The 25,229-nt window shown below is 41.4% G+C and overlaps 2 protein-coding genes across 4 annotated transcripts in view; one reads left to right on the top strand and one right to left on the bottom strand.

The window, feature by feature from the left end:
• The first annotated feature begins 796 nt into the window (after positions 1-796).
• EDC3 (enhancer of mRNA decapping 3) overlaps positions 797-25,229 on the top strand; it is a 50,728-nt gene continuing 26,295 nt past the window's right edge. The window contains exons 1-5 of one of the 3 annotated variants that reach the window (XM_033108591.1): positions 797-935; positions 8,224-8,355; positions 10,740-10,748; positions 15,538-15,737; positions 18,494-18,813. In XM_033108591.1, coding sequence (XP_032964482.1) covers positions 15,574-15,737; positions 18,494-18,813 — 484 coding nt within the window. In that variant the 5' untranslated portion in view covers positions 797-935; positions 8,224-8,355; positions 10,740-10,748; positions 15,538-15,573. The remainder of the gene's footprint in view (positions 936-8,223; positions 8,356-10,739; positions 10,749-15,537; positions 15,738-18,493; positions 18,814-25,229) is intronic. The other 2 variants (XM_033108590.1, XM_033108592.1) reach the window with 2 other exon arrangements.
• On the bottom strand, positions 23,573-24,040 carry LOC117023599 (60S ribosomal protein L32-like). The gene has a single exon (XM_033108593.1). It carries the CDS (start codon positions 24,023-24,025, stop codon positions 23,618-23,620), a length of 408 nt encoding a protein of 135 aa, XP_032964484.1. The 5' UTR covers positions 24,026-24,040; the 3' UTR covers positions 23,573-23,617.

Raw genomic sequence — 25,229 nt, 5'->3', positions numbered from 1 at the left:
TTTACTGGAATCTCTGGTGATGAGGGACAGGAGGGGAGTCCCTGGAAAGTGGAAATTTTATAAAGTTCATCAACTGATTTTGAAAAGTCAGGTTTGGATCGCTGCCCTACTCTTTACTCCCTGTCCAACCAGTGGTTCCCAAACTAGCTGTCAGGCTTCAAGATGACCTCGTAAACTTTAAACTCTAACATTCCTCATTACACTCAGTCGTAGCCCTAAACGCCTGTTTTTTTCAAAATCAAGACTTCCAAAACTAAAATGCCACGGGAAGAGTGGCACTTGCGCGTGTACAAAGTACTTGGGGGCGGGTGACGGGGGTGGTCAAGCATAGACTGGCTGACAACCCCCAAATGAACATAAGCTGATAAACTGAAGATCAGCCACGAAGGGAATTTCTTGTTTCCTATAATCCGTCCGGAGAGCCTACTTATAGCATCCCACAGCTGCCACTGATTAAGGACGGGGTGGCCAGCCCCACTCCCCCCAGTCTTCCGCTCTTGCTCGGAGATTGGCGCAAAGCGGGGAGGGAAAGCCGAAGCTTGTCCTCAAGAATGCAAGAAAGAACGGAGTCCCCCGGCATCTGGGCCGGGGAGGGCGGCGGGACACCGATTCTAACCAGGAGTCCAGCCGCTATAAGTAGAAAGGACATGCAAAACGGCCGCCCCGGCGCGGTTCCGGGAGGCCGCAGGTCTGGCTCTCAAGCTCTCAAATTTCCCGGGCGCCCCGCCCCCCAAAGCCGCACCCTGAGGTTTCCAAGGCGTCGCGCCGGAAGTGACCTCACGACGGCGGCGTGGAGACGCGGGGCGCTTCCGGCGGCAGTGGCGGCCCCGGCTGTGGGGGTGGGCGTGGAGTGGCCCCTCCGTCTCCGGGTTCCGTGGCGCGGCTGGTCGGCTCGGCTTGGTGTGCCGAGGATACACGGGCCCGACGGCGTGGAGGTGGGAGCGAGGGGCGGCGGCTGGTTTGTGGGCGCTCGTGAGAGGGGGCTTCCGGGGTTGCCAGGCGAGTTTGCTTTTAGGTTTCGGGGTTCCAGGCCTCGGAGACCTTTATGGAGGCGGGCACGAGGTGGGGCCACCTCGGGCACGCAGCGGGCCAGGAACTCGGGGCTGCCGGGGGGTGTGTGGTTCGAGGTGGGAGCAGAGGACCGCGGGTGTCCGGACAGTCTGGGAGTTGGCTGAGGTGGGAGGCAGTAGCGGCCTAGGCTCTTGCTTTGGCCTTGTTGATGGCTGCTGCGGCGCGGCCACTCGTTGCTCCGTGCCTCATCTCCCTTTCCACAGTAGGGTAGGGTGGCAGGGAAGAGTGCGAGTGCCACATCCATGACTGAAAGCTTGAGGACCCAGGTGAACTGGGGTCTGAAAGGGAAGGGTGGCGGAGAAATTTATGACACCTGCCAGGGCCCAGCTTCTGCTGAATCCTGGGGTCGGCCTCTTGATTCTTTCTTGGTGGTGGTATAAGTCTGAGCTGCTCATCAGTACTCTGTGTGTGAGATTGATTGACTTGATCAATAATTGACTTGTTGACGTGGTGAACGTGTTTTGGTGTGTGGGAGGCATAGTTCTTGCCTCCTTGGCCAGTTGGTTTTCAATAAATCTCCCAATTCTGGAGCTAGGATCCTCTTCCGTGTTAACATGAGGAACTGGAGACCCAGAATAGTTTTTCTTTTCTTTCCTGGCCTCAGACTAAGGTAATTTCATTCTGCTGTCTGTCGATACTGGTTTTCATCCCATCAAAGCCTAAGTGACTGTCTCTGAGCAAGTCCCTATATCAACTGGAAACCTCAGATGGATTCTAGTCTTTTTTTTTTTTTTAAATGAATAGCAGATAGGTGTACTGAGCACAAAATTCCTGTTTGTTGGTTTCTTTGTATGAAGTGAAGATGGTTATAAATAATGTAACTTTTTGATTACTAAGAATTTTTTGATGGCGCTTCCTTGTGGGAGTAGGGCTGCGGAACTAGCAAAGTTTCTCTCAAAGTTTTTTGAGGGGTGGATGGGTGACTCGGTTGGAGCGCGAGCTCTCAACCACAAGGTTGCGGGTTGGAGTCCCACAAGGGATGGTGGGCTGTGCCCTCTGTAACTAAGATTGAACACTGGTGACTATAGTTGGAGCTGAGCCGCGTCCTCCACAACTAAAATTGAAAGGACAACAACTTGACTTGGAGCTGATGGGTCCTGGGAAAAACACTGTTCCCCAATAAAGTCCTGGAAATACATACTGTTCCCCAATAAAGTCCTGTTAAAAAAAAATTAAAAAACAAAAAACTTTTAAATTATGACCCAGTTAGGTACATACTAACTACATCATGACTCAGTATGCCCCCTGTATGCACAGTGTATACACACACACACCACAAAAGTTTAGCCTTTCTACATATGAGGCCCTCTGACACCATTTCATTGAAAGAAAAAAAGTTGATTGCAACTCACTTACATTGACTACTAATGGGCCTGAAATGGGCCTGTAATTTGAAAAACACTGGACTAGAAAATGTTTAAATCCTTGTGATTCATTTCTAAGATTCTGCAGTTAATGCACAGTGGAAAATGTGTCATTTTTCTGTTCTTCTCAGCCAGAGTAGCAGTTACTCAAGTTATAAATTCAGCCAGAACAACAGGGCAGGACATGCAAATGGTGGCCCAAAGGAATGTAGTATGCATAGTGATAGTGTGTCTGTTTTAACAAGGCATTTGTTAAGTCTTTTATGATGGCCCCGTGAATTAGATGGAGGAATTTGCCAGATTGTGTTAAAATTAGATGGAGTCATAACTTTGAGTATCTGTGTCTGAGCAGTTTGATCCCACTTATAGCTGGGATTCTGTTGATCTGAGTTGAGACTCTGTCACTTTGTTTATATACAGTATGTTTTTGAAGTCTTATCTGGAAGGTGTGCTATCAAATATGTTGCCTTAATGAAGTGAAGAGAGAAAGTATCATCTGGTTAATCTCAAGATTTTCCCAGTGCAATTTAATGAAATGGAAGGGTTATATAAACGTGAGGAATTCCCTTGGATCCAAAAAATTCAGTTATACCAGTTAATGTAGAGATGGGACTTAGGAGGGGCTCACGTAATAAAAAGAAGTGGAGTCTCAGTCATCTGATTCAGGGGTGTGGTTAGACTGGGAGAACTGGTGGGGCCTGCAGTCGCTAGTTGCATTAAGGGAACGGAAGGTCTAGAATGAGGGAGGTACATCACTTGACCCCGGAACTGGTTGGCTCACACCTGGAATATTAGGTTTAGGTCTGGGTACTCTGTAAGAGTAAATTAATTTGGGGGTAGTAGTGAAAAGGAGTTGGAATTTGTCAGTTTTAAAAAGAATTTATTATTGGCTGTCTGAAGATACGGTGGCATTCCTTTGGCATGAGTAATTCTTTTTCCCCTTGTCATTTCAGGCATATTTGGGGTCAGTGTAGTCTTAACACATTTTTGCTTGAGAGTGTCCAAAACATTGGGAAATTTATGTATCTCTTACACACTTTTAAGTTGGCATCTGAAATTTTTCGTAAATTTAAATAGATTAAACATTTAATTTTTAAAAGTTTAGGGTGTAATTTCTGACATTGTGAATATTGACTTTTTAAAAATAAATACAAAGTTATCTAAATATAATAGCAATTTTATGTTTTAAAAATATACAAATAGCCTTTCTTATATAAAAATAACCCCTCTAAGATATGTATAAATGTGTATTACATTACTTGATTTTCACATATTAAGCCAATCTTTTGTTTCTGTAATGAACCCCATTTAGTCATGATGTATAATACTTTTTATATGTTGCTGAATTCAATTTGCTAATATTTTGTTAAGAATTTTTGTGTCTGTGTTCATGAGGGATAGTGAGCTGAGGTTTTCTTTTCTTAGACTGTGTGGCCTTAGTATCAGAGTAACACAGTTGACCCTTGAACACTATGGGTTTGAACTGTTTGGGTCTACGTATATGCAGATTTTTCTCAATATACAGTCGGCTCTCTCTATCTCTGGGATTCGCATCCACGGATTCAACCAACAGTAGATCACAAACAGTATTTTCAATTCGCGGTTGGGAATTCATGGATGTGGAGGGTCTACTGTGTGCATTGTTTCATGCCATTTTATATAAGGGACTTGAGCATCCGTGGATTTTGGTGTCTGCGTGGGTGTGGCCATGTCTTGGATCAATTCCCTGTGGATACCAAGGAACAGTGTTAAGCTTTTTGGGAGTGAAAAGTTACACTCGGATTTTTGACTCCATAGGAGTTGGTTCCCCAAACTTCTGCATTGTTCAAGGGTCAACTGTACTACCCTCATGAGTTGGGAAATCTTCCTTTTATATTTTCTGAAAGAGTTTGTGTAGGATTGTTAATTATTTCTTTCTATATGTTTGATAGAATTTACCAATGAACTCCGCTGGACCTGGGCTTTTCTTTGTGGTGTTTCTTTAATTTACTAATTCAATTTCTTTACTTGATACAGGTCTATCCCCATTTTCTATTCCTTCTTGGTAATTTTGGTAATTTGTATCATTCTGGGAATTGTCCATTTCATATTTTTCCTTTTCCTTTTTGAACTTATATCCATTTTATTTTTCCCACAGAATTTTATCCTAAAGCAGGAGTCAGCAAACTTTTTCTGTTTGGGGCTAGACGGTAGGCTTTGTGGGGCACGTAATCTGTCATAACTACTCACTCAGCTCTTTCATTGTAGTGTGAAAACAGCCACAGACAACAAGCAAACAGCTGAGCATGGTTGTGTTCCCATAAAACTTTATCGGTAGTGAGCCAGATTTGGCCCATGGGCTGTAGTTTTCTGACCCCTGTCCCGAAGTAATAAATTTTATGGCTGAAGATATTTTATTGATAATCCAATTATCTAGGCAAATCAGGTTTATTATGAAAGAGATTCGCTTGCTTGCATATCTCGTGTACCCCTGGGGATATGTGTATTCTAGTTTGAAGATTGGAACTTCATTTCCAAGATGTTGTAAGCGGTAACTCGGGCATTTTTGTAGTTGTGTTTGGGTGAGGAGGGAGGTGGCTCTCACAGTATGATTTTCTAGGGCAATAACTCAAGTCCCCAATGTGGCCAGTACTCTTTCTGCTAAAAGGTGACGTTTGAAATAAAATTTGCTATATGGTAGAGACCATAGATTATGTCATTTAATCTTCACAGTGGTTCTGTGAGGTGGTGGTGTAATTGGTATAATCCCATTTTGTAGTTGAGACAGTTGAGACAGATTTGGGTCATCTGCCCAGGTCGTAGTGCTGCTAAGTGAAGTCTGGAAGTGAACCCGAGCCTGGGATGTCTGGCTTCAGAAGTCCATGATCTTCACGATGCTGCCTTTTATGGAATTACGGACTTAGCAGTAGGATTGTACTAGATGTTTTCTTTTAAGATCTCTGCCATTCCCAAGATTTTGATTCTCCAAACACCTTTCCAGGTACATGCATAGAAAAATAGCTAGTTTTTACAGAAATTCGTAACCAATGAGTTACTCATCCACAGGTATTGATTAGAATTGTCCTTAGACCAAGGAGTTGCTGCTTGGATCTGAATGCTATTGAGTTGTCTGTTGTGGCAGTTGAGATGGAAGTCAGTAGGTCTGTAATTACAAGTTGTTTATTCACGGATCATTTTGGCAACTGCCACAGTTGTGTATAACGTGTGGAACACAGTTTAGGGCTACCTGACTTTGTTATTTAAAGAGTTCTTACAAGGGAAATGATATAGTCAAGTCTCATACTTTGTGACGTTTGGTAGTCTGGAAATCCTGATAGCTCAGCATTTGAGCAAAATACTGTGCTTCCCGGAAAACAAGACCAGGTCTTATATTAAGTTTTGCTCCAAAAGACTCAAGAGTTTTGAGTAATGAATTAATGTATTTTACATAGAGGGAAGTTTGTTCCATTAAGGCTTATGTTCAGGAGATGTCATCCTGAAAAGTCATGCTAGGGCTTATTTTCTGGTTAGGTCTTACTTTCGGGGAAACACAGTAGTTCCATGTCTACTCTGTGACCTTCTAAGTACTCTGCCCAGCAGAAATGGGTACATTTGTCCACTACAAAGGCATATGAAAACGTTTAATTCTTTATTCATAATAGCCTCTAAACTGGAACTAACCCAGCTGTCTATTGGCAGTAGAATGGATAAATCCATTGAGATATAGTTATATAATAGAAGACTGCATAGCTAGGAGAAAGAATGAACTATTGCTACAAGGATGAATCTCACAGATGTAATATTGAGCAAAAGAAGCCAAACACTAAAAGAGAACTTTTATGATTTTCATTTGTATAAAGTCCAAAAACAGGCTGTGCTCATCTTTCACGATACATGTCAGAATGATGGCTACTTTTGTGGACACACAATTGAACCTTCTGGGATGTTTGAAATACTGATTTGGGTGGTGGTTATGTGGGTGAATTAATATATAAAAATTTATTGAGCTGTACATTTAAAATATGTAGACTTATTATCTATGTTATACCTTGATAGAAAAGCAGAAAATAAAAGGCGTCGAAGATTGGTCCCCTGCAGCTCCCACTTCAGCTGTAGCTCTTCCTTTGACATGAAGGGTTAGGGCTGTAATCAGTGAATCCCCTTTCTTAGTGTGTTCGTCTGATTAGGAACCCAAATGGTGGCACTCCACGTGTTTTAGATTTATTGTTTTCAGTTATTAAAGGAGTTTTCTTTATAGAACACAGGCAGGCCTTGGAGATATTGTGGGTTCGGTTCCAGATGACTGAAATAAAGTGAATATTGCAATAAAGCAAGTTGTAATCTTTTTGCTGGTGGAGGGTCTTATTTGTGAAAAATGCAACATCTGTGAAGCACAATAAAGTAAAGCTCAGTAAAATAAGGTATGCCTGTAAACCTATTTGACGAGTTTTGAGCAATGAATTAATGTATTTTACATAGAGGGAAGTTTGTTCCATATTGAATGGTTACTTCTTTCTTTCTTTCTTTCTTTCTCCCTCCCTCCCTCCCTCCCTCCCTCTCTCTCTCTCTTTCTCTCTCTCTCATTTAAGTGAGTTTTTCCAGGACCCATCAGCTCCAAGTCAAGTAGTTGTTTCAGTCTAGTTGTGGAGGGCGCAGCTCACAGGGGCCCATGTGGGGATTGAACCAGCAACCTTGTTGTTAAGAGCACCTGCTCTAACCAACTGAGCTAACTGGCCGCCAGAACTAAATAGAAAAATATATACATGTCAACTAGCAATCTGCAAAAAATTCTACTCAGTTATTAACATAATATCAACTTGAATATCAACATCAATGTCTTAAAGATATATGTTGAATAAAGAAGTAGAAGTCTTTCCACATCTGATTAATTTCTGGTATTTTAAAAATTCTTAGTACAGCTTTTCGTTCTGCATCTGTATCAAAGAGCGTCAGTAGGATTATGATGGGTAGAAATGATAGGAAAAGAAGTTCATACTTTTGTGACATTAAGTAGACAAAGGCTGATCAGGAAGGGAAAATAAGCCTTGTTCCTTTTACTATCATCAGTGTCTTTGGAAATTATGTTGTATTCGAAATTTACATGATCTCTTAAATTCTTATAGATATATTGATAATTATTGCAACTCAGTGATGGGTGTCTGAGAGTTCCTTATGCTGTTCTATCTACATTTGTGTATGTTTGAAATTTTCTATAATGTAAAAAAAAAAAGAAGAATGAGCCTGCTAATGCATCGTTTCTTTTATTTTCTGTTCTGTCAGGAGAGTTTTGTGATACCTGCTCAGTTAGATCCCTAGCGAACCACCTGAAGTTTAGGTTTTTGTGTTTCTGATGGGAGGTACTCTTTTTACCACAGGAGAGCTTTTTTGCTTCTTGATATGCTTTTTTGTTAGTTTTGCTTTTTTAGACTCTCTATTTTGTGTAGATATGTTTCTAAGTTAACATTTGAAACAGCTTGAAATGCTGTTCTGTTTCTGTTTTTCATGGAAAACACTAAGCCCGTGTTTCATTTTGTACTTAATATTGTATGTTATGTATATATTCATCTGCTATTTCCTGACTTCCGTCTGTGTGTAGGGCAATGTTAGATTTCTTATCTTACATGGGATTTTGCATTGAGTATCCCTAAAGGATATTGTATTTTTAAAACCATTTCCAAGAAGAGACAAGGCATTTAGATAGAAATATTTAGATACTCTAGATTTTGAGTGATTAATTCCTGTCAGATTTATTATGTCTAATTCATTCGTTGATTGAATAAATATTTATTGCGTCCCTCTTACATTCTAGGTACTCTGACTGACTACTCTGAACAAGACAGACAGTAAGACTCCTTGCCCCCGTGGAGCTTGTGTCCTAGCGGTGACACACGGGCAGACGAGATCGTTCATAAGTGGATTTATTTTGAGGTCATAAGAGAAGGTGATGATGCTGGAGAGTGATGGGGAGTCGCGACGTTAGATTGGGTAGCCAGGGAAGGCCTCTGGGCTGGATGGTGGGCATTTCAGCTGAGACCGGAAAGACGAGCTAGAACTAGCCATTCACGAGCTGGGGAAAGAGTGTTCTGAGACTAGCTGGTGTGAAGTTCTGCAGGGAGAGAACAAGCTTGATATGTTGGAGAAACAGTTTCTTACTGTATCTGGAGGCCAGTGTGTCTGGAGAACAGTAGGAAGGGCATGGTGAGAGAGGAAGCTGCGAGGGCAGCAGGAGTTGGATCATGTAGGACCTCTAGTCTACGTCACGGACGCTGGATGTGATTCTAAGGACAGTTGTTCAGCAGGGTCCTAACAACTGACTTACATTTTACACTTTGCTCTGGTTGCTGTGTAGAGAAAGAATTGAAGCAGGGGGCAGGAGTGGAAGCAGAGAGACCAGATAGGGGACTCCTGCAATCAGGAGATAAGGGTGGTTTGGATTAGGAGGCTGGTGAAGAGAAATGGACACGTTTTTGAGCTGGTGACAATAGAATTTGCCGATGAATTGAACGTTTGGAATGAAAGAATCAAGGATGACTTTTTTTGCGGCGTGAGCACCTTTGGTGCATGTTGGTGCCGTTTACTGAGATGGGAAAGGCTTGGGAAGGAACAAATTGGAAGGTGTTGAGGGTGGGGCTGGTGAAATAAGGAATTCTCTTTTGGACAGTTATGAAATGCCTCACAGACATTTTGGTAGGAACTGTTCTAGCTGTGAGTTTTCATCCTTTGTGGAAAACCTTGCTAGGCTTTGACTCTTATGTTGGAGGAATGGTTAAATATTCTCTGATGTTATATTGGCTACATATTCTTTTCCTCCTTTTTTATTGAGATACAGTTTATGCACCATAAAATGCACAGATGATAAGTGCCCAAGTCAGTGAGTTAGGACAAAGTGTATACCCGTGTAACCATTGTATCAGTAACAACATAGGACATTTCCATTGTAACAGAAGCCCCTGTGCCCCTTCCCAAGCAGTTCTCCACCCTAGAGGCAATCACTTCTGATTTTCTCACTGCAAAGTAGTTTTGCCCCTTGGAGAAATGGTATGAATAGACTCATATAAGATGTACTCATCTGTGTGACTTCTTTCACTCAGTTTTTGAGAATCCTCTGTGTTGTAGCATAAATTTATTACTTTTAATTGTTGAGTAGTGTTCTGTTATCTAACTAATACTATAAGTTTGTGGCTATTGTAAGTAAGGCTACTACCGTGTGTCCCCGAAAATAAGACCTAGCCGGGCCATCAGCTCTAATGCGCTCCAACCAACTGAGTTAACTGGCCAAAAACTCCCACCCACCATTTTAAGCATTTTTAACTGTCCAGTTCAGGGCATTGAGTACACATTGTGCAACCATCACCACCACCCGTCTTCAGAACTTTTTTCATTGTACCAAACTGAAACTCTACCCACTAAACAGTAACCCCCATTCCCTGCTCCCCCAGCCTCTGGCAACCACCATTCTACTTTCTGTCTCTGGGAATTTGGCTAGGAACCTCATGTAAGCAGAATTATACTAAATTTGTCCTTTTGTGTCTGGCTTATTTCACTTAGCATAATGTCTTCAAGGTTTATCTATGTTGTAACATATCAGAACTTTCTTCCTTTTTAAGATTGAATGATACTCCGTTGTGTGTGTGTATATATATACATATATATATATACTCACACACACATTGTGTGTGTGTGTGTGTGTGTGTGTGTGTGTGTGTGTATACACCACATTTTATTTACCACATCCAGCATGGACTTTTGGGTTGTCTCATGTTTTAATTTGCATTTACTTGATAATTAATGATGTTGGACATCTTTTCATATGTTTATTGGCCATTTAGATAACTTTTTTTGCCCACTTTAAAAAATATGTTGTTTCCTTCGTGTTCCTGATTTGTAAGCTTACTTTATATATTCTGGATATAAGTCCTTTACCAGATTATTTCTATTGAGAATACTTTCTTCTTGACTATGGCTTACCCCTCTCTCTCTCTCTCTCTCTCTCTCTCTCTCTCTCTCTCTTTCTCTCTCTCTCTCTCCTCCTCTCTCTCTTTCTCCACTTCCTCTTTCGCTCCGCCCTCTCTCTCTCTCTCTCTCTCTCTTTCTCTGCTCTCTTCCCTCCTATCCTCTCTCCTCCTCCTCTCTCTCTCGTTCTTCTCTCTCTCTCTCTCTACCTCATCCTCGCTCTCCCTCCTCTCCCTCTCCTCTCTCTCCTCTCCTTTCTCTCTTCCCTCTCTTCCTCTTCTCCTCTTTCTCTTCTCCTCTCTCTTTCTCTCTCTCTCTCTCTCTCTCTCTCTCTCTCTCTCTCTCTCTCTCATTGTTTTGGGGTGATTATAGCAGAAGAAGGTAAGGACCACCTTTCTGCCATCATAAATCTGAAAGTCTTCTTGAAGTGCTTTGCTGCCTGGGAGGTAGCCTCCAGGGGAGTGATTTGGGGATGGGGCAAGATCATATGGAATAGCTTCCTAAATATTTTAGTATGATAGCATTGTTTTAAATCCATCCAGAGAATGATTTGGTTTGAAAAAAAATAGTTTTCTGCTGTGGCACATTGTAATCTGGTAAAAAAGTGATTTTACCTTTTGACTGATTGAGAAATCTCTATCTTAAGAAAATAATTTAAAACAAGAACTAAATGAAGTTGGTCATTGCTGTATTAACTATACTTGTGAAAAATGTAGTTATCTAAATGTCTAATGAGAAGGAAACGGTGATACAATGGAATGAATGCAGTGGAATAGTATGTGCATGGAAGATATGCCTTTGTAATCAGCTGACTTTATGCTCTGGTTACAAGTGTGTAAAATATCCAATATAATCTCTGGATTGCAAATTCCCCATCTGTAAAATGGATAGTGTTGTTATGAGATGGAAGGAAAGAATACCCAACAGTTTTTGCTCGTGTCCCAAACACACTAAGTGTGTAATGCTAGCTGCTTCTCTTGTTACACAGTATGATGGCATGTGTGTAACAGCTGTGGGATTATGTGTGTTCCATTTACCTTTTATTAACGTGATTCCCCCCCCCTTTCTGTAACCATCACCAAATTCAAACCACCACCGACTGTGTTTCCCCGAAAATAAGTCCTAACCGGAAAATAAGCCCTAGCATGATTTTTCAGGATGACATCCCCTGAGCATAAGCCCTAATGCGTCTTTTGGAGCAAAAATTAATGTAAGACCTGGTCTTATCTTCGGGGAAACACGGCATATAGGCTTTGAATGCATCACCTTTTTTCAGTCTCCATTGATTGTGCCTGTTCCGGTTTCCATCGTCTGGGATGGAATGCTCTGGTTGCCTGCGGCTGGTCTCACCGCGTCTGTTTTGCTCCTCTTCCAGTTTGTGTTCTGTACTGGTGACTTCTGATGAGCCCAACTTTGTAATTTTGATGACCTCTAATTTACCAGATTTTCTTTCTTTTATGGTTAGTACTCATTTGTGTTTTGTCTAAGAAATCTTTACCCCAAGGTCACTAAGATACTCTGTGTTTTGTTTTCCTGGTAGCTTTAGTTTTAGCTTTTATGTATAGATAGTTTATTTCAAATTAATGTTTTTGTATCTGGTATGGGATAGGAATAGAAGGTTATTTTTGCTCATACATATCCAGTTGTTCTAGTATCATTTATTAAAATGCACTTCGACTTCTCCATGGATTGACCTTGGTAGATGAATCAGCAGTCGGTTGACTGTGTGTGGGGTCTGTTTCTGGATTTGACTCTGTTCCTTTGATCTAATGTCCATGCACCAATGCCACACTGATTTCTATGCTTTGTGATAAGTCTTGACGTAAGGTAGTGGAAAACATGCAACTTGGCTTTTCTTTTTCATAATTGTTTTGGCTTTTCTATTTTGCATTTCTGTATACATTTTAGAACCAGTTTTTCACTTTCTCCAAAAAGGCCAGCTGGGAATTTTATTGATATATTTATTTGATCCACAGTTCAATTTGGGGAGAATTGATAACAGTAAGCTCTTCAATCCATTTTTAGTAATTATAAATAGTATTTTAAATTTTCATTTTTAGTTGTTGCTATTGTATAAAATACAGTTGTCTATTTTAAGTTGAGCATGTATCCTGTGACTTTGCTAAGTTCACTTATTAGTTCTGGTAGGATTATTTTTTTGAACATTCTTTAGGGTTTTCTGCGTACACAGCCAATAGTAACGTTTACAAATACAGTTTGACTTCTTCCTTTCCAGTATTCATGCTGCTTAGTTCTCGTTTGTTGCACTGGCTGGGACCTGTAGCACAGTGCTGACTAGAGGTGGTGAGAGTGTCCCAGCGCAGTCAGTCCCTCCTGGGGCTCCACACGTGAGAGGCCCCTTAGGATCAACGGGAACAACTTTCATTGTTTTGCTCCCAAGGGAGGCGTCCGGCTCGGGAGAAGCTCAAAGTGGGGAAAGTAAAGAGGTTCACCCTGAGGCAGGTCTTCTCATTCATTCAGCAAGTAATGGCAGACAGCCTGCTGCGTGCCAAGCGCTGCACGTGGCTCCAGAACTATAATAGTGAAGAAATAGGCAAGGACCTTCCTTCCTGGCGACAGGCAGTAAATAAGCCAGCGTCTGATAACAGCAAGAGTGAAGAAATCCATTAAAAGGATGCCCGGGATGGCTCGTGGGGCCCAGCCAGGTGTGCGCAGACACTGTGAAAGGAAGAGGTGGCCTTTGAGCTTTGCCCTGAGCACAAGCAGTAACACATGCAGTGCCCAGGGCGGCAGGACGAGCTGACCGCGCACACAGGACGAGACCACTGGAATGGGGGGGCGGGGGGCGTGGCAGGAGGCGGCCTGCCCTCCAGGAAGCAGCTCCGTCCGCCCGCTCCGGTCGGGCTGCACTTTCTGAGGTGCTCCTGGTGTCTCACCACTTTTACGCGTGCACCACCGGAGTAAGTGGGGAACTCCGTGAGGACATTTTACCTATCTTTGGGGAATGCGCCTTGTCCCAGTCTTAGGGGGAAAGGATTCATGATTTCACCATTAATACCATGGTAGCTGTCATCGTTTTGTAGAAGCTACCCCCTTTTTTTTTTTAAAAATTATGACTAGATGTTGAATTTTTTCAAATTATCGTTCTGCATTTATTGGTGTGTGATCATACATGATTTCCTCATTTATTTTGTTAACACCGTAGAAGACATTGATTTTTTTAATTAAACTTTTTGAGATAATTTATTTGAGATTTATATGCACTTGTAAGAAATTCCATATACCCTCCCCGGTTTTCCCCAGGGGTAACATCTTGCAAAACTATAGCAGTGTTACTGCCAGGATACTGACATTGTATGGTCAAGGTACAGAACATTTTCATTACCACGGGGATCCCTTATGCTCCCCTTTTATAGCCGTAACTGTTTCTCTCCTGCCGCCACCCCTGGGAACCACTAATCTCGTCTCCATTTCTATTGTTTGTCATTTCAAGAGTGTTACACAGGTGGAATCATATAGAAGGTAACCTTTTGAGGTTGGCTTTTTTCACTTTTTCTCTGTAGTATGGATGTACCACAATAACCATTCACCCATTGAAGATCTGGGTTGTTTTGGTTTGGGGATATTGGGAGGAAACCTTTCTTTATATAAATAAACATTCATGTGCACGTTTTTGTGTAAACTTAAGTCAGCCTTCATCCTTTCTTTGGGATAAATGACCAGTAGTGCTTTTGCTGGATCATGTAGTAATGGCATGTTTAGATTTTTTGTAAGTTGACAAATTGTTTTCCAGCATGGCTGCACTATTTCATATTCCTGTCAGCAATGTATGAGTAATCCAGTTTTTTCACATTCTTGTCAGCACTTGGTGGTGTCACTGTTTTTCATTTTAGCCCTTCTGGTGGGTGTGTGGTGATAGCTCATTGTGGTTGTAATTTGCATTTCCCTGATGGCTAATGATGTTGAACATCCTTTCATGTGCCATATGTACATCTTTGTTGAAATGTCTTTGCATGTCTTTAGCCCATTTTTCATGGGGTTTTTTTTTTTTTTTTTTTTTTTTTGCTGTTGGGTTATGAGAGTTCTTTATATACAGAGGGTGCCAAAGAAATGTATACACATTTTAAGACAGGAAAACAGTTTTAAAATTGTAATGCTTAATATATACCAATAACAAAAGATGAAAGAAGTCATGTATATACATTTTTTTTGGCACCCCCAGTATTCTAGATGCTAGCCCTTTGTCTTCGTCAGATACTTGTATAATCATTTATAGCTATAATTTTCCCTTTAAGCATTGTTTTAAGTGCATCCCACAAATGTTGTATTTTCTTTTCCTTTTTTTTCCTTTAAATTAAAGTTTATTGGGGCGACAATTGTAATAAAGCTACATAGATTTCGGTGTACAATTCTGCAATGTATTATCTATATCTCACATTGTGTGTTCACCACTCAGTGTCAGTTCTCTTTCCATCACCACATATTAGATGTATTTTCATTATCACTGAGTTTGAACATTTTCTAACTTCCCTTTTGATTTCTTCCCTGACCCATAGGTTTTTTTAGAAATGTCTTGTTTAATTCCAAATATTTGGGAATATTTGAAATATTATCAATTTCAAATTGAATTTTGTTGTGGATAAGGGATATACTCTGCCTGAGTTCCGTCCTTTGAAACGAATTGATAGTAGTCTAGGACCCAGCGTATGTTGGAGAGTATTCCATGTGGATTTGAAAAGAATATACAAGTATATTCTGTAGTTGTTAGGTGTAGTGTTCTCCAATGCCTTCAGTCAGGTTTTAAAAACAAATTTTGTCCAGAATTTATCATGATTATCAAGAGGGTTAGTCTGATAGGAGCTACTCTGACATTACCAATATTATTTTTTATATATCATATATAATATAAATATATATAATCTTTTTGAAAACATTCTGATGGCAAATATATTAAAAGTAGGTTATAGTTTGTGTGATTTGATGTCTGGGTAAATAATTATCCGGTACATGTGCTTTAAAGCAATTGTAAGATCTTTGTATATATTATATTGAATAATATTGCTTTTTCATTAATAAGCATACGCCTACTGAAAAAGTTTTATTACATTAATTAAGGATGCGACAGAATGTGTATTATTAAGCAACACCTGGTACAGAGCCTGGTGTAATTCTTCCCTGAATTGAATAAAAGGTTTGTCTGTTTCTCCAGGTACACCTCTCTGCACGGTGGGCTCACATCGGAAACATGGCTGCGGACTGGCTGGGCAGCATCGTGTCCATCAATTGTGGGGACAGCTTGGGTGTCTATCAGGGCAGAGTGTCCGCAGTGGACCAGGTCAGCCAGACCATTTCTCTCACCCGGCCTTTCCACAACGGGGTGAAGTGCCTCGTGCCAGAAGTCACCTTCAGGTGAGTCCTGGCTGATGCTTCCATCCGCTCTGGTGCTCTGCGGGGCTGGGACCTGTACTCGCTTGCCGGTGTCCTCTCGCATGAGGCTGCTTCTGAGTCAAGTCTTGTCAGAGGGGAGATGCTGCAACCTTAGATCTATAGTCCAGCTGCTGTTTGAGCAGAGGCTTTGGGTGGTAAGTAGCTTTCAGCTAATGATTCAGAGCTTGTGAAACACTTTGCTCTATCAAGCACGCATCATCATTTTATTTCAAAGGGTCAAATTCAGAATAACTTTTCTGTTTTCTTCTATGGTTTCAGATTTTCTTTCTCAGTTTTGTATCATTTGTGCTTTCTTAATCTAAGTTCTTCTTGATTTTCCCCCTGCATAAATGTATCTCTCTTTGTAGATTTGTATTATAATTTATCTCTAGAAGCACACTGTAGCCCAGTAGCTAAAGTCCTTAATTATAGGAATGTGTTTTTCTTAGTGTTTGCCAACACGTCTCAAGTTCAGTTGTTGTCTTCACATCCCTCTTTTCACTAGTTTGACAGACTTATGTTTAAAAAAAGAAGAAAAAAAAACTGTCAGGGCGCAGCTTCCTTGACTTTCTGAACAGTACCCACATGTAACCTTTCTGTAGGTGTAGCCATTCTTATTTCTTACCTCCTCTGAAGTCTCAGTAGAAGAAACACCCTTTGTGTTGAGGGCTCACCTTATCACGTGTGCTTTGTATGCTGTTCTGGTCTGTCTTCCTTGAGACCCTGCATGTGTTTTGTGTCTTTGGTTTCAGCATTTATGCCGCCTCTTTCCTCTCTGCATTCTCACCTTCCCGGGTCTCCCATAGTACAGACGTCCCCGCACACAACGTGCATTTGCAGCTGTCATTCCCTCCTCTTTACTCCCCCAGTTCTTTTCAGAGCAAAATTGTCTTCCTTTGTTCCCTTTGTGGTCTCCTTCTCTAGTCCCTCCTTACTCCTCCATTATCTTTTTTTCTAACTACCATCTTGCTGAACTAGCTCTTGCCAAGGTTACAGGTGACCTAATTGCCAAATTCAATGGCAGTGTCTCAATTATAATCTTATTCAGATGCCCCCGAACTGTTGGAATGCTCTTTTAGTTTCCCTGTCACCCCTTTGGGTTTTCTTTCCATGTAGTCCTCCACTTCTGTATCTTTTTTTTCCAGGTTCCTTTTCTTCTATTCCCTTCTTAAGATGGGTGTACTCAACTTTCTCTTTGATTCCTTTCTCATTACGTACTCTCTAGACAATCTCACGTGTACCTTCTTATACATTAATGAGACCCCAAATCTTTTTTTAGTAGTAATAATAAACATGTATTGAATTCTTGCCAAATACTAGACTTAATGATTTGCATATATCATATCATTTATCCCCATGAGAATATTTATAAACTGGCCATTGATACTACTGATAACTTCTCTGCTTGCCTGTACCAAATCTTTAATTTAGACCCATTTTCTGAGCTCTAGACACTTCATTTGAATTGTCTACTGGTCATTTCCAGGTGGGTATCTGACAAGATATTTTAAATTTAAGATTTTGAAAGCTGGCCTCACGATGTTACCTGCAGATTTATTCTTCCCAAGAGCTTCCATTAATAGGTGACCAATGACACCTTTCACCCAAGTTAGAAAGAATAAGAAGAAATTCTTCTTTGATCCCCTAGTTCAGTTAGTTACCACATCCTGTGGATTCCAAATGTCTCTTGGTTCCATCCTCCCTTCTCCCTTTGCGTCAACATTTGCCCTGTTCATCCTCTCTTACTTCTTGCCTCGTCTAACTGGTGCTCCTGCCTCTGCTTTCTCCACCTTCCCTGCAGCCACCAGGAAAATCCCATGTGGTTATGAACTGGAACCTGATTTCCTCCCAACTGATGGCCCTCCACACACATCCTTCCCATTAGTCACCCTGTAACATTTGCAGTTCTTCAAACGGGCCATGTTTTCGCAGTCTCTGAGCCTAGGCTCAGATGCTCTCCTGCTTGGCTAGCTCTTGTTGTCCCTTCCCACCCAGACTTGAAGCACGTGTTTCATCTATCTCTGCCAAACTACTTCTGTGTTTCCTTCTGGATTCTCTAGTCTCCTCTGCACACCTTTGTCACTGTGTTCACCACTTTCCATTGTCTCCTGGTCTTTTGCGCTGACCACACTGCGAGTTCTTTGTGGGCATGTGTTGCTTTTCATTTCTTGATACCCTGTTCCTCGCGCAGGGCTTAATCACACAGTAAGTATTCTCTCTGTGCCTACCAATGAGGAGTGAGGGAATGAGTGACAACGCCATTCTGCATTCTGGGAATCTCACGTGCTGATGGTAGTGTGCCATTGCCAGCAGGGCTCTTTGAGGGCTAGTGCTGTGTCTGTTGAATGTTGGTGGCTGAGCCTCTCCTTAAGCGCTCTACCATGTTCCCCCGAAAATAAGACCGAGCCGGACAATCAGCTCGAATGCGTCTTTTGGGGCAAAAATTGACATAAGACCCGATCGGTCTTATTTTACTATAATATAAGACTGGGTCTTATATAATATAATATGAGACCGACTGGGTCTTATGTCAATTTTTGCCCCAAAGACGCATTCGAGCTGATTGTCCGGCTCGGTCTTATTTTCGGGGGAACATGGTACCACCTTTTCTAGTTTTTACCTTCGATAACTCATTGAAATGCAGCCCTGTAAAGGTATAGCTGGTTACTATTGATTCTAGTTTCATCACTTTTACCACTATTACAGTTTTGAGACTTGGCTTCTTTTGTGTATTTCAGGGCAGGTGACATTACGGAATTAAAAATTCTAGAGATCCCAGGTCCTGGAGAAAACCAGCATTTTGGAGATCTTCATCAGACAGAATTTGGCCCCTCTGGTGTTGGGTACCAAGTGGGCATCAATCAGAATGGCACGGGCAGGTTGGTGAGGAAGCCAGCCTCCTCCAGCACTGCCCCTCAGAGCATCCCTAGGAGAATAGAGGGGAGGAGCCAGGAGGCGGCCATCTCCCCCCAGCAGCAGCAGTGCTCCAAGAGCTACGTGGACAGGCACATGGAGCCCGTGAGCCAGTCCAAAAGTTTCCGTCGTCGGCACAACTCCTGTAAGTTGGAGCAAGTTCTCTTCCTCCTTAATCTGATGTTTCAGGGCTGTAAGTTGTTATCCACTGCTGTTCTATAAACAAGTCCTTTGTTACCCAAATACAAAAGATGCTGGTAGAGCTTCACAAAAATACAGCATGGTTCTCTTATTCCAGAGCTACTTTCTCAAGCTGTTAAGGGAAAGGAAAGAAGCTGCTAGAGACTCACACCAGTTCCCTTTCTTCAAGAAAAGTCAGTGATCAGCCTAGAGTTCATATAGACAGAAGTGGTGTTGGTTTTAATCTGGTGACTGATGGTCGTAGTGATACCTGAGTGGGACCTGCGCTTGGGCTGTTCCAGGAGATTTTTAATCACTTTTCTTGCGATTTGGCTCCTACCCTCAGAGGAGAGAAATGGACGTGTCTGTGATCTTACAGTTTCTGACAGACTGACCAGTGTAGCTGTGCTGTACTCACTGCCCCCACCGGCACGTCCAGGAGCACAAGCCTTGGAGTGTGTGTTGATGTCCACTTTCCTTTGGTACTAGCGAATTGTTGAATGCCATTTGCTCATGATAGAACCATAGTGAATTCACTAGAATCTGTTAAACTCTTTAACGTGTTCACTAAAGTAAAGCTATGATCGTGAATTATAACAGATTCACAAGAATCTGTGTGGCCCCTGTGTCAGGGCCAACATGTTTAAGTTTTGAAAATACCCGATACCGTGAATAAACTTGGAATTTTGAAAATTAAAAAAATGTATTTCAAGGCACTTTCCTCCATGCCTCTTAAGTAACTACCTGAATTGACAATGATTGAAAACCTGAGACTTAAATTGAATTGTTACTTCTGTATCCTTTGAAAATGTATAGAATGCTTGGATAGAAAATGACTCTTTCCATTTAGACTTTAACTTTCTCTACGTTCTTTTTTCTCCTTTTTTTTTTGAAAAAAGTCTATATTATTCAGTTTGCTGTGGCTTTTATCTAATGTGCTGTCACAGGCTCCCTTCTGGCATACCACTTTACATTTAGTGGTCATGTCTCCTCTTGGCTCTCTGATGGTTTCTCACACTTTCGTTGTTTTTGATGACAGTTTTGATGAGTATTGGCCATGTATTTTGTAGAATACCCCTCAATTGGTATTTGATGTTTTCCTCATGATTAGATTGGCGTTATGTATTTTGGGGAGGAAGATGTAAAGTATCATTGTCGTCACCATATCAAGGGTGTCTACTGTCAGCATGGTTTATGACTTTTGATGTTGACCTTGATTGCCCGGCTTAGGTGTATGTGTCAGATTCTATAAAGTTACTCCTTTTTCATACTGTGCTCTTTGGAAGGAAGTCACTTTGTGCAGCCCACACCTTGGGAGTAGTGGGAAGTTACACAGAGGGAACATCTACATAAATGATTTGGAAATTTTCTGCACCAGAGATTCTCCCCCATGTAGTTATTTATTCAACCATTTATTTTTATCAGTATGGACTCCTAAGTACTTACTTTATACTTCGGGTTAAATTCAGTACTGCTTTATTTTAGAGGCCATTGTTTTAGCTTTGGCCACTGGGAGCTCTTTCAGTTGACTGTTGTGTCTCTTTGACATACCCCATTGCCTGCATTTTGACATGTACTCGTGGTTGGGTTTTTTTCCCTCAGTACTTCTTCACTTTCTGGCACTAGAAGATGCTCCAGGCTTATCGTCTGTATTTCCTGCGCCAGCCCTAAAATCAGCCATGTCTCTAAGGAGCTGTTTCCTTTGACTGGAGAATGATCTGCGCACTAGGTGTGCTCACTGCTGCTGCGTCTTGCCTTTCAGCTGGCAGAGCAGGGAAATGCGTGTGTACTTAACTGTATATATACACATACCCATAAATACTTCTGTGTATAATCTGTACTCCCTGCAGCTAAATAGGAGTTTATACTAATGTCTTCAATTTAATCCATGACCATGTGATCATTTCAGCCTACTTTTCTTATCTGTAACGTCTCACTCCAACAGTGAGAAGCCCGTGGCCCACCATCTGCCATCCATTGGCTTAAATTGTTCAATTCTAGTATACGCGTATAACTGTATCAGAATTACTAACCTGTACCGCCACCGTTCATCTTCCTAGGCTTGTTTCATGCATTTGTAACAAATTCTGTCACATTCTGCATTCTATCCTCCAACCTCCTCAGTGATTTTTTTTTTAATTTGCATACATTAAAGCTCATTCTTTGTGCTTCTAAAGTCTGGTGGGTTTTAATAAATACGCAGTGTCTGGTACCCATCATCACAGTATCATACAGAATCCTTCGTGTCACCTGTCCAGGCCTTCCCCTTTGCCACGACCTCTTCTTCCTGCCCCAGCAACCACTGACCTTTTACCATCTCTGTAGTTTTGCCTTTTCCAGAATATCACATAATTAAAATCACACAGTATGTAGCCTTTTCAAACTGTCCCCTTTCACTTAACAATGTGCATTTGAGATTCATCCATGTCTTTTTGTGGCTTGATAGCTCATTTCATTTTATTGCTGAATAATATTTCATTGAATAGATGTTCGTTTATCCATCGAAGGACATCGTGGCAGCACTCACCAGCTTTTGGTGGTTATGAATAAAGCCGCTATTGGTGTGCAGGTTTTCTGTGGACATAAGTTTTCAGATCAGTTGCATCAATACCTAGGAGCAGGATTGCTGGGTGTATGTAAGACTATCAGTTTTTTCTATTCATTTTTCTGTTACTGACAGTTACAGCAACTCTCTTGAAAGAGTGCAGCTAACTTCAAAACAAGTAATGTAACTGACTGTAACAAGTCATTCTGGTAGATTAAAAAGTGCAGTCACTCTCAGAAGTACCCCCTGGTTGATGCTGCTTCTGCATTTGCTGTTTGATCCGTTCCCTTTTCCTAGATTGTTAACTGCACGTAAATAAGTTAAAGAGATCATGGGCAAAAAACTGTTACTCTCTTTCAGAGAACTTCTTTGGAATCCAGGTTAGTGTGGGAAATGTCTGTGGCCTGGGAATTTGAATATGAAATGTGACTGAGAATTGGTTTGTGATAAAAGATATAGGTACATCTATTTATCTGTTCAGTGAGCCCTAGAAAATGAGTAGAACGGTCTGCCAGAGATTGACATTCGTAGCATTTTAAGGATTCCAAGGAAATAGATTGGTTTCTTCCCACCACAGTTGTAATGTAGGTTATCAGTTTTTTTTCTCATTAATGAATGAAATGAATTAATGAAATGGAGAGTAAGTATTTTTCTCCTTAGGAATGTATAAATAGAATTTCATCCGGTATATATGTATATTGGTGTTAAGACTAAATAGATTGAAAAAGCTATAGGAATATAATCTCTCTTCAGTTCTGGCTTTTAAGTGTTCTTTCAAGGTTAGTAACGAATTGTTAAGCGATTTGTTGACTCTAGTTACCTAATCCAACACGGAGGAGAGATTTAAAACAGATTTTAATCTCTTCCTTTAGGTGTGTGAGGGGAGCAGTTATAAAGGATAGTCTGGATGACCTTGGTCATTGAACTGACCATTCAGAATATCTGAATAGAACGTCAGTCCTAGGGAGCAGAGGCCAATGACTTGTGGTCCGCTAAGGATACACGTTTGTGTATCATGCAGGGTGGCAGTGAGCCCAGCACCTGAGGTCAGAAAGTGATTTTTTGCCAAGTTTTCGGAGGTCCACTGTGACTTCTTAACCTCCTTGGATGTGCTTCATTTTTCCAGCAGACTGCTGCCTGAGCCCAAGAAGTTGACTGATGACCAGGGCCTAGAATTTAGGAGTTGAAAAGAAGGTCCCAGATACTTTCTGGCACCTCCTCACGAAGCCCATTGAGTCTGACATGAAAACATTTGCAATTTGACCTTCAGGTGCCCTTTAGCGTGCTAAGGGCAGGACAGAGTTTTCCTTTGCAACATGTGTGTGTGACAAAAACCAATAAATAAGTGGCACGGAGGGTTATACAACAATAGGTTTGTTATAAGTTATCCTGGCCAAGGGGCCTCTGTGCCAAAGGCTGGCAGCAAAATGGCACAGGAAGACGGCCAGCCTCAAGTCTTAACGCATACTTGGCCCTTGTACTTGAAAAGGAAAGAAATCTGGGAAGCGCTGTTTATGTTTTCCGAAGGAAGTGCTTTTCTCTCCCAGTGGCCAAAGGCCAGCTTAATACAGAGCAAGGCCCTTTGGGCTGAGGAACCAAGTATTGAGCCAGCTCATTCATCTAGGATTTCCCAATATTTGTATTGAAGTATGAGGAAAGGGAAGAATAAGAGACAACTGGGCACGTTAGCCTGCCTTTGTTTGTTTTATTTTATCTTTCTCTTGCTGACCTTTGATGTCAGTATTTTCACCTGGAAATTTTGTTTTCACTCTCTGCTTTCCTGACAGTATTTGGAACATAGCTCGTCCTTAGTGTATGTCACATGAAAGAATGGAAGATCTGTATTCAGAGGGAGCGTGAGAAAATACCTGATAATCTTCTAAAGACACAGTCTGGGTGTGGTTGAAAGTTATATTTTTGGAGTCCTATGGTCGAGCCAAAAATGGTTTCCCATTTTGCGTTTTTACCCTGTCTTCTCTCGCACTGATTAATTGCTTGTGTTCATCTGTGATTGTGATCGGTCCAGAGCAGCCCGTTATCAGTCCTTAGTAGACATGACCACATTCCTTCCCTCTGAAGTCCTCGCCTCATACTCACGTGTTATCATTGCCAACTGCATCTTCCTGTCCTTTTCAGTTACGCAGCACAGCTGGCATCGTGGTTTTTTTTTTTTTTTTTGAAGAATTTTATGGTTTTATTAAAACACAGTTTGCACACAAGCTGTCTATTCATTTTCTTCACTGCGCAGCCGGGCATTGGGATTGGTGACTCTGATGGCCAGCTGGGCTGCTCTTTCCACAATGGCTTTGCGGTTCTTTGAGGAGACGTTGTGAGCAATCTCAGCACAGTAAGAGTTTTTGCTCATCAGCAGCACTTCAAGCTCCTTGACGTAGTGGACCAGGAACTTCCGAAAGCCACTGGGCAGCATGTGCTTTGTTTTCTTGTTACTCCCATAACCAATGTTGGGCATCAAGATCTGGCCCTTGAATCTTCTGCGCACCCTGTTGTCAATGCCTCTGGGTTTCCGCCAATTACGCTTAATTTTGACATATCGGTCTGACTGGTGCCGGATAAACTTCTTGGTCCTCTTTTTGACGATTTTGGGCTTCATGAGTGGTCTGAGGGCAGCCATGATACCGGGTAAAAGGTGAACGCCACCTCCGGAGGCAGCGCAGAGGAAGAGGGGAAGGGGCTGGCGTCGTTTTTGATGGCTGCCTTTCTTTCTCATAGTTTATCTCAAGTTGCCTTTTCTCTATAACCTTTTAGACTCTGAACTTCTGTTGTTTGTTTGGGTTTATTTTATTTTGATATGGCTCTTTTTCTTTCTTAATTCACCACAAACTTGTGTACTTAGGGTGGACTAGCTATAGTATTGGGTGACAGGTCTGAATGATACGGTTGTGCCCACTGTTGGCTTACACGCTCTTTGGAAATTTAGCATAAGCACTGCAGGAAAGGTAGGTAGTGTAAGGTAAATGCTAGATGAGTAGTACCCACACTGCTACAAGTGGTCAGATGGGAGCGATTTTTCAGCTGGAGTAATCAAAGACAGCATGTTTGGGCTGAGACTGCAACTGTGAAAATAAGAAATAGCTTAAAAGTTCATCAGTAGGAATGGTGTTTATATCAGTATGGTATCTATAATTTATGCCGCCATAAAAAATATTTGGAGAAATTTTTCATGAGACAGGAAGCTGCTTCTAAGGAAGAAAGCAGGATACAAAATTTCATAAGATGGATGCATATTTTTGACTAAAAGGAAATGTCAAAATGTTAAGTCAATATCTGTAATTTTCTGTATATTTTATGCATTATCCACTCTGAACATTTATTAACAAAAAGTTATTTTTAAAGAAGGAATACTTGTTTCCTGTTGTTTTTGAGTTGTTTTTTTTTTTTAACCATTGTGCTGTGTTGAATAGGTGCTTTGCTTTTGCCTCACGTGCTGTTTCTAGACATGATCCTCTCTGCTAGTAGCTCTTAATTTTGCTGACGTCTGTCAGAGTTTCATGGTTTCCCTACTCTTGTTTCCACTTTTTTATATGTGGAAATAGTGTAGAATTGGGAATCTGACAGATCAAAGTTCAAATCCTAACTCGGACATTCCTTAGCTCTGTAAGTTTGGAGCGCCCTTCGTTTCATCATTTGTAGAATGGTAAGCTCAGTTCGGTTGTTTTGGAGATAATGTGTGTATGGGAGCCTAAGATGCAGCCAGGCACAGGTTCTGCGAGGTAACACGTGGGGGAGTCCTTAGTGTCTTCCTTTGTTTAATCTCAGCCAGTAATTGTAGGCAGTAATAACCATCTTAAAGTATTTTCACGTTTCTCTAATACCTT

The sequence above is a fragment of the Rhinolophus ferrumequinum genome, chromosome 6 (genome assembly GCF_004115265.2).
Source record: "Rhinolophus ferrumequinum isolate MPI-CBG mRhiFer1 chromosome 6, mRhiFer1_v1.p, whole genome shotgun sequence".
Classification (NCBI taxonomy): domain Eukaryota; kingdom Metazoa; phylum Chordata; class Mammalia; order Chiroptera; family Rhinolophidae; genus Rhinolophus; species Rhinolophus ferrumequinum.
This window is presented reverse-complemented; position numbering and strand designations above follow the sequence as displayed.